Source organism: Phalaenopsis equestris, unplaced genomic scaffold (genome assembly GCF_001263595.1).
Source record: "Phalaenopsis equestris unplaced genomic scaffold, ASM126359v1 Scaffold000002, whole genome shotgun sequence".
NCBI classification, from domain to species: domain Eukaryota; kingdom Viridiplantae; phylum Streptophyta; class Magnoliopsida; order Asparagales; family Orchidaceae; genus Phalaenopsis; species Phalaenopsis equestris.
The window spans coordinates 28,397,074-28,407,173 of NW_018164444.1; the positions used below are offsets into that span (position 1 = coordinate 28,397,074).

Consider the following 10,100-nt stretch of genomic DNA (forward strand, 5'->3'; position numbering starts at 1 on the left):
CAAAATTCGAATCAATTTTTGAGCGATTAACGATCTTCGAGCTAAATTCGCTAAATTCACAGGCATATGTTGTTAACGATCCAATTCCAAGCAAACTGAGGTCGGCTCAAAATCGGCTCCAAAAAAATTGATCCAAAATTTTGGCTTGCAGCTCGCCTTGTTAATTTTGATCTGATCTCGATCTTAGAGAAAATTCGAATCGTTCTTCAGGCGATTAGCGATCTTCGAACTAAATTCACAGCCCTATTTAAGAGGGCGAGTTGATGCATCACAAAGATATGAAATTTATGGAATTATTAGAATATTAGAAGGCAAAGCCAAACTAGTGGACCATCTCCTCCAAATGTTGCTTGAAAGCATAAAAGTCTTAGCTACATTCATTTTATTAATATAGTTATAGTTTTATATTATAACTAACAATTTTTACACAGGAAATAGTGGCTCCAAAAATTCACTTCATTGCTCACATGAGCGAACTTTTGCTTCTTTTTTGTTTGGGCCAAAATTTTCATTAGGTAGATTAGATTACAAATAAGAAATTAAATAAATATTTCACCCTCATTTGAGAGGACTTTAAGCTCTAGTTCAAGAATTCCCAGAGGCACAAGCACATGAAGTTAATTATCCCTCCAACAACGAGATAAAATTTTACATTAAGACAGTCATTAAGCACTAAGTGTTTAATGTATAGTCGCAATAACTATGGCTTCAAATTATAATTTCACTTCTAGTTGAAAATGGATGATGAGGAAAATGATGACCAATATGATCAATATCTCATGATTTCATCGTTTCAGCTTAATCTCTTCAATCAAAAGATATAGTCAACCAAACTTAATCAAAGAATCTTTGTTAATAATTATGGGTTGCATCAGCAAAGTCAACCACATCATATTAGAGGTGTGTTTATCTAAGACGTCAATTTTAAGACCTTAGCCAATGAGGACTTCATCTTATTAAGTGCGCCCTACAATTTACAACTCAATGGGTTGAGCGATTGTTAATAATCATGGGTTGCATTGGCAAAGTCAACATTGCAGACTAGGGGTGAATGTTTATTTAAGATGTCAATTTTGAGACCATAGCTAATACAGGACTTTGTAGCATCTTAAGTGCACTCTATGATTTACAACTCAATGGGCTGAGCGATTGGGAAGCATACCAACTTCAGCAATGACCATACTATATCTCGTGATGCCACTTTGTAGCAGAATCCTATAGTTAGAAAAAATGAACCATGTTGTCACTAGCTTTAGATCATTGAGAACCAGAGGTATCAAAAATTGACCTGATATGCCAACATGACCCAAACCGGACTCAAAAAAAATAAGTTACGATTGACCCAAATAATTTTTGGATTGGGTTTAAATTAAGAATGGAAAGAAGTTTATTTTTTTTGGGTTGGCCTCTGATTGACTTTCCAACCCAAAATTGACATGAAACTAACTTGCTAATCCAAAATTGACTCAAAATCGACCGGCACCAGATATTAACTTCAAATTAACACAAGATTTACTCAAATTGACCCAAATAATTGTTACGCGTTAAATTAAACGGGTTATATGGGTCGGTGCATGTAAGTGGATTTAAGGCGAGTTGAGTTTGGTTCAACTTTATGAGCCGTTTCATATTAGAGTCGGCGTCGAGTCATACAGTTTTGAGTTGGGTCAATTTCGGGTCTGACCCGAACCAAATCTACAAAGCCGGTTGGACACCCCCATTGAGGACCATAGAAATTGTAGAGCTAAGTCAATTGTAATAAATTACTGTAGAAAATGAAAAACTTTTACTCAAGTTTTGAGGAGTAGATTTTACCTAAATATTTTTTTTTATAACTTTCTTAAAACTTCAATATTTTTTAATCATGAATTGTGCAGATGTTGATAAAAAGATTAAAAAAAATCACAAATAAAAAGGAATTCTCAGATTTTAATAAGCAGCAAAGATGAATTCCTAATATCTATGTATATTTATTCAAGCAGATCACTTCCAGATTTTACCAGCATCAATGAACATATGTGTATGCAGAAAATGAACAAGTAGAATAAATAAAAGCAAAAAAAAAGGTGAATTTGTGTTGCATGAACTTGCAGAAGAAAATTGCATCACAAGTTTACAATAAAGGCACTCACTGTATGTCCATACCGTCTCATCCCTTAGAAGATTATGAAGTATCACACAAAGTATGCGTGGTGCAGCCTGTTGTTCAAGAATGCTTGACATAATTGACAAGATTGCCTGCACCAAGCTATTTTGAATTTTACATCTGCATAAGGGAAAAAAAAATCCGCTTTAAATCACACATGAGAGAGATTAATAGTAACACAAAATAATGAAGAGAGATTTAATTGATCATTCAAACTAAGGAAATAAAAAAAGATCAACACATATATCTGCGTGAGAAACCATTCAACAACTTTTTGGCAGTAATTAACAAAACTTTCGAAAGAAAACTGGCAGAAGTAAATCACGCAAGATTTGACCACTGACACAAGAAAATACAAAAAATGGTTAATAATAGCAGTATTTAAAATGTAGGTACCAATCTTTCTAAGCAGCCAATACTATGCTTATAGACTTAGCACTCAAATAAATAAAGCAGCAACCAGATGTGCAATAAAAACTTTAGATTCACATCGAGCCCAAACTGGCTAGTGATAAAGCTAAGTACACACACATTATATTTTTTTTTTTTTTAGAAAAAGTCCAAGGGCTAATATATTAAAGCGAAAAAGATACAAAAATATTGTATGAGAGGGTATAAAAGAAAGCAAAACTCACACAATACAACACATAAATCTCAAATAAAGCAGAGATACATAAAGATAAAAAACCAAAAAACCACCAAATGGTGCAAAAGTGTCAGGGATGTCCCACTTTAGTCATCCCCTGTCTTTAGTTCTCGAAAGTGAGCTGGCTAATAAATTAGTAAGGTGAGTACCATTGCTCGAAGTAACCAAAGTATCATCCATCAGATTCCTAAGCTCAAGTAGGTCCCCATTCTTCTGCTTCCTCCTGGATGTGTAGACCTATCATTCCTCATCCGATGATTGACTCATATGATCAATAGATTGTGATTGTTCTAGATTGTTCCAAAGTTGGTCAGACAGGTGTAGGCTGTTGCACATCATGATCCCCATGAGCCTGAGTTAATAGCTAGCTTGACCTAATGAAACGGTAGTAAAACAGTAGAAGTATTGTCACCTGTAATATCAGTGATAGGTTATAGGGCAGGTGGGGTCTGAAGAATCTCCCTCTCCCCCACGATAGGAGGTTCCAAAGGCGAAGTAGCTACAACATTGTGTGGGGACTGAATGGTTGTCATATTGTCTGCGAGAATAATGACATCTTCAAGGGCATCATTTGATGATCAATAGTGTCAATAATTTGGAGCTTCTCAGGAGGAGATGAATCCATTGTCTCTCGTGGAGCACTGTGCTTTTGTGGTCTAAGGTGAAGGTGTAGATGGTAGCATTGAAAACTAGAGTGGTCGAACATATGACAGTTCGAACAATACTAAGGAAAAAACTCAATCACTACATTTTGTCAATATCCATGGTTTTGTGTGTCCAACTAAATTTCTTCAGAAGTGGATGAAGTGATGTCTCTTTCAACAAGTACTCTTGCTTCAGATGAACGGGAAAGACTAAATTAGAAATGTCTATTTTGAGTTACTTATCATAAGTTTAGACAAGATAATACAACACTTTTTGAGTAAAATAATGAAATTCTAACCAGAGAGGCGAATCCAAACCGAAATGATTGGAAGTTCTGTTTGTGGGTCAAAATCCACAAACCATTTCAGAATCTTCATTGTTTTGTTATCAATCCAGATTATTCTTATAGCAAATAATCGCGTGTAATCCTCTTTATTATTTAGTTGTATAAGAATGTGTCTTGCATCTAACAATCCAATTTTCCACTCCCAAAAAGATGCATAAGCTCAAATTCCTTACAAATCAGCTCCATTTTGGGACGGTCATACAGAAATTTCCCGACCAAATACAATTGACAGGAGGAAGCGAGTTGAATATTTTCAGCTTCTGTAAAAAAGATGGTAGGCTTCTCATTCTTCCTACCAGGTTTCTTGATGTCATCCGACCACTCAAATGGAAGAAAAGAACACGATTTAGGTGTACCTGAGGCGTGGACATACGAAAGGACAGCAGCATGCAAGGGCAGCAGCATACGATCTGTCCGAAGCCATCCCCAATAGATGGAGGTGCGGCATTAAGAATAGTGAAGAAAGCAAAGTAGAGAGCAAAATCTGAATCCAAAACAGGGAGCAGAAGCGGAAACCCCTCTGTGAAGCCCCTGCGATTTCATCTTGAGCCCGAGGAATGCGGACGAGAGGCAATGACCTACTCGAGCCTGAGGATTGCGAAAAACAAAACGCAACGTGGAAGAAGACAAGAGGCGACGACGACGAAGTAAAAGAGAGTAGCGGACCTTGCAGACGGCGTCGACGAGGAGGAAAGACTGCGGCAACTTTCCAAAACGACGAGACAAAGAAGGGACACTGGAGAAGACGCAGCGAATGGAGACGGCAACTTTCCAAAACGGCGAGACGAAGAAGGGACACTGGAGAAGACGCAGCGAATGGAGAAAAGGATTCGATGAGATAGCTCGTCGTAACAGTTGTTACGGTTCGCCATGAGGCGAAACCTTAGCATAGCCGAGTGTGGAGGAAAACGACGCCATAGTACACACACATAATGGTGACGGCAGCGGTGATCTGCTCTGTTAGGGTTTCGCCCGATGGCAAAACCCTGGTTTCATTCGCCCTTCAATCCACCCTCTCATGCTCGACAACAAAGTTCTCGTATTCGACAACGACTACGAGGGACTTTGCGCTCGTCAATTTCCTTCGCGACTGTCCTCTTCTCTTTCGCGCCCAACGACGAAGGGCCTCGGCGTCTTCTTGTTATGGTTTCGTGTCTGTCGAGCTGCGGTTAGTAGGATTGTTGCGGTTTCGCCTTCCTGCTACGGTGTCTTCTCTGCCTCATCTTGCTGCGGTTTCGTCTTCCTACCGCGATTTCACCTCAGCTATGGTTTTTCTGTCGAGCCACAATTTTGCCCCGACATCTTCGGCTTGTCTTTTTTGCCCTCTGCCCGATTTATAAGGTTTCTCTTACTATGATGGAGCTTCCTTATTCTTTGGTTGAACCTGGCAAAACCTCCTTTGCCCATGTGGTGGGTAATCCTCAGAGGGAGACGGTGGTTGTCTTCCCCTCAAGTTATAAGGAGAATCGTGATAGTACAGGCGATTGTCCTTTTATTAAGAATGCAAGCATAAAAAATGGAAAGACAGCACTTTTTTTCTCTGAGTCAGAAATTTCAACCCTGACTGACAAATTCAAGTATGCTCTTATTGGAAAATTCCAGTGGGGCACCCACCTATGGAAGTTATCAGGAAAAGTTTTAATATCTTCAAATTAACAGGAAAGTGGAAAGTAGAGCTCATGGATGAGAGACATGTTTTGATTCAGTTAATCATGTATGAAGACTACACTTGGATTTTCTCTAAAAAATATCTTAACATTGCTGGCAAACCAATGAAGCTACTTAAGTGGTCTCCTGGTTTTGACCCCCATCAGGAACCTCCTACTGTATCGGTATAGTTTAGTCTACCTGATCTCAAGCTACACTTTTTTAATCATCAGGCTCTTTACTCTATTACTGTCATACTTGGGAGCCCTATGAAACTAGATCTACCTAATTTCAACCTTACCAGACTTTTTGTGACCAAAATACTCGTGGAAAGAGATATTACTTTGTTTGATATTACTAAAGTCTGGTTGGGCACAATGCATAATGGATATTGGCAACAAATCGTCATGAAGCATAGGCCTCCTTATTGTTCTCATTATAAGATGTTCGGGCATAACCTTAACAAATGTCATAAGCTTCATCCTAATTTGAAATCTAAAGATCAAATGAATAAGAATGGATCTGAGGATATATCTGTTCCACCTGGAGAGAAAATTATAACAGGACAGGATTTTTAACAAATGTCAGAAGCTTCATCTTAATTTAAAATCTAAAGATCAAATGAATAAGAATGAATCTGAGGATATATCTGTTTCACCTGGAGAGAAAACTATAACAGGACAGGATTTTGTGTCTGATTCTATTGCCGCCCTGTGGACCCTCCCCCTAAAATTAGTGTTTCTGCGATCGATGAGAAATTGAATGGCCCCGTTGAGCAACCTACACTTTCAAACTGTATTGAAAAAAATAATGGACTCCTACCTAAACGGACTGATAATCAGGAGAACCTTTCAGCTCCCCATCTTCAGGAAGTATCAGAGGTAGAGGCGACAACTCTTACCTCACATACACTTGCGGGTACAACTGTTGGCAATCTTTCTACTGCAACACTACCACCTCATCCGAATGAGCAGCAATCTTCGGATGAGGAATGACAGGTCTACATTCAGGAGGAAGAAGAAAAGAATGGAGATCTACTTGAGCTGAGAAATCTAATGGATAATACTCTGGTTACTTCAGGCAATGGTACACACCTCATCAATCTGTTAGTTGGTTCCTTTCCGAGAACTAGAGGCAGAGGCAGAACTAAAGTGGGTCGACCTAGTTGATCTTATATGTATCAGTTGATCTTATATGTGTTGATCTTATATGTATCATCTACTTTTGGGTTTTAAGTTTCTTTGTTTTTCTTTTTTTGTGTTTGTACCGTATGAGTTGAGTGTCTATTTGAGTCCACTCATACAACCTATCTGCACCCTTTTTTGTTCAATAAATTTGCCTTGGGCTTTTTTATAAAAATAAATGTATATGTACATATAGATATGTATATCTATACATCTATATACATATATATGTATACATATATATACATATATATATATATGTATATGTACACATGTATACATCTATATACATATATATATATATATAAAGAAACGAGCAACTCGTGGCTCCCTACGTGTTAATTCTTAAATATATAAAGAAAAGAACAACTTGTGGCTCTCTACGTGTTAATTCTTAAAAAATGTTACAAAATAAGGGAGGGATAGTGGATCCCCAGCTAAAAATAAAAAATACATTATAAACCTAGGGGTTCCAAAATCCGCAGTCAACGCCACGCAAAACAGTAAACAAAATACAAGAAGTAATAACGAAACCAAAAATACAAAGACCCAAAACAGAAATGCTTCGAGAAGCTTCAGCCAAGCCTATCCCGCGCCAAAAAAATGTTAGACAGTCTGAAAGACGTTGCAAACAAAATCCTTGGGAGTCGGCCTGCAGCTAGATAGCCTCAAAAGGTGCCACAGAAGCATCAGCAAAATAACAAAAAAGATCAGAATAATATGAAGCCGAAAAGACATAGAAACAATTAGATGAGTTAGCATAGAAAGAGTAATTCCTGTAGCTGTTCTGGAAAGGACCAACAAAATGCCCACAAACATATTTGTAATCAACATAGTAGAGCCTAAAAAATAATGCAAACTGTGAAACCAAAGGTTGGAAGAAAATTGTCCACGCATCCAGGGAATAGGCAAATAGAGTGAAAATCCAACATTCAACCAATTCCAGCCACACGTATAGAGTAAAATCCCAAACTCCAGCCCATTCCAGCCATACCAAAAAAAAGGTGGTAAGAATGAAAATATAGAGAACTCCAACTAGCATGTGTCAGCTTCCAGCCAAACCGAAACATAATGAGGAAAAATATAGACCAAAATAGGACACTTCCTAAAATACTTGGAGCTAAATAAAATATTACAACCAACCAAGCAATTAAACCACTCAAAGAAGCAAAAGAAAGCAAAACGTGAGACCATAATGTTGGGAAAAAGGTAAGCACCCTTCCAGCAAAAATTTCCATAAGCAAATAAAGTGATGGTGGTAAAAATGTAAATCATAGAGAGCATAGCCCACAAAACCTAAGCATTAACATCTAAGGTAAGGAGAATCAAGTAGATCACCATTGAGAAGAGTGCGTAGATGCGGCAAGGGTAAGGTGCCACAGCTAACAATAATAGAATTCCTGGCCAAACAAGCTAACCAATTAGTCGGAGAGTTACCTTCTCTATAAATGAAATTCAAATGAAAAACTAGATTATATCTATTGATATAATCACGAATTCTGTTCATATTGGCAAGCAAATCCCATCGAGGCATAGTGGTATTGTAGAACTCATTCATAAGCCTCATTCATAAGCGTTTGAGAATCCGTTTGAGAATCCGTCTCAAAAATAATTTTAGAAAAATTAAGTCGAGCTCCAACCTGAACAGCTAAAAGTAAAGCCCAACTTTCGTCCTCCAAAGGAGAGGCGACACAAATTGTAGAGGCAAAATAAAATAAACAGTGTCCAACATGATTCCGTAAAATCTCACCCGCACCCGCCGCGGTGGAGGTCCAACTGCCAGCCATCTATATTAATTTTAACCCAGTCCGTTGGTGGGAGTTGTCATCTGAAAACGGTCATCCTACCCACTTTATACTGCATAATATCACCAGGCAAAGATATGGAACAACAAGCCCTTTTGAAATGAGCCAAGATATTATAGACCGTAATATAAGGAGCAAATAGATTGTTACCGTACTTAGCCCCATTCCTCGCCAACCAGATAAACTAAAGAAACACAAGGGGATACCACCGCAAATTTTTTTTCCACAGAAAAAGCAATTTTTCACGTATAAAGATAATCCTCAATAGAAGAAGAAAGCGGTCATTTAACTTTGAAATGATTACCCAACATAATTCAAATATCAGCAGCAAAAGGACAGAAAAGAAAAGATGCGCAACCATTTCGGAGTACTTTTTACATAAATAACATTGAGACACCTATTTCAAACTTTTAAGCTTCAAAATATCATCCAAAGGCAAAAAATTGAGGAAAAATCTCCACAAAAAGAATGGAATGGATGGAGAAATAAAAAGATAGAAGGAGAAATAAGTTTGTGCCAAATAGGTTGACTCCACCTCCGAGCACCAAAAGGATAGATATTAGTATAAAGCATTTTGGTAGGGGATAAACTAGCAGTAGATTTCCACAAAGGAGAGTCCTTCATAGTATTCTTTATGGGATGTTTAGCAATCTTAGCCGCCTCATGAGCACCAAAAAGCTCATTTAATTTATTGACATCCCAATTACCTTGAAGCCAAAAATCCGAAATAATTAAATCAGGAGGGGTACCTTGTCGCAACACGAGATTGTCACCCAACCCCCATTGATCATGCCAAACTGAAATATTGTCCTCACCAACGTCCCAAAAAATAAAATTACGAGCCAACGTTCTCGCATTAAGAATAGCTTTCCAAATTCTCGAGTCACCAGGCTTCCATTGAACAACAGTCGGATGATGGTAAGAGCAATATTTATGAAAAAGGAATTTAGCCCATAAAAATTTAAACCAAAGCTTACACATATTAATGCTTGAGATTTGATTAAGGGTCTGTTTCGCGCAACTGCAGATTCTCAGCTTTTCAGCTGCAGCTGCGCTGCCCCAGGAAGCCGCTGGAGGGAAGCAGCTGTGGGGAAGTTGACTGTCTGTTTGGTGCAGCTGTGTGAAAATGTTGTGAGCCAGCTGTTTAATGTAAAAATGACCAATCTGCCCCTATTTGTTAAAACTGTTTAAAATATTTCGATTTATTTGTATAAATATGGGCTTAATATACATCAAGTTTATAAAAAATATTATTTTTTACTTAATTAAATGAAGTAAATTGTTTTCAACATTCATTTTATTCCTTTTGTTCAAAAAAAAAAAATTTGTAATTTGGAGCACAAATAGGTTTAAAATTTTTCTTTATCTATATATCAAAGTATATGACTATTAATTCATCTATACAAATAAAAATTTACAAACATATTTTATAAGCATAAAATGTAAAATACACATATGCCCCTTAAGCCACTAAGAAGTCGTTCTTTCTTACATAAAGACGTAGGAACTCATACAGTCTCTTACATCCAAAATAGCACAGAGTACACAAATGCCACTCAACAACTAGCTAGTAGAAGCAGAATGAAAAAAAACTGTAAAAACACGACCACAACGAGTAACATAATGGTAGTGTTATTTCGAATAATGACACGTTGTAGCTCCCGTGTCTGCCCCTCGTCGT

At 37.5% G+C, this 10,100-nt stretch overlaps 1 protein-coding gene across 4 annotated transcripts in view; it reads right to left on the reverse strand.

The window, feature by feature from the left end:
* The window catches only part of LOC110023438 (sister chromatid cohesion protein PDS5 homolog B), a 171,446-nt gene that overhangs the window by 138,665 nt on the left and 22,681 nt on the right, over nucleotides 1-10,100 (reverse strand). For all 4 annotated transcript variants that reach the window (XM_020722879.1, XM_020722887.1, XM_020722862.1 and 1 more), the window contains one exon: nucleotides 2,146-2,266. In XM_020722879.1, coding sequence (XP_020578538.1) covers nucleotides 2,146-2,266 — 121 coding nt within the window. The remainder of the gene's footprint in view (nucleotides 1-2,145; nucleotides 2,267-10,100) is intronic.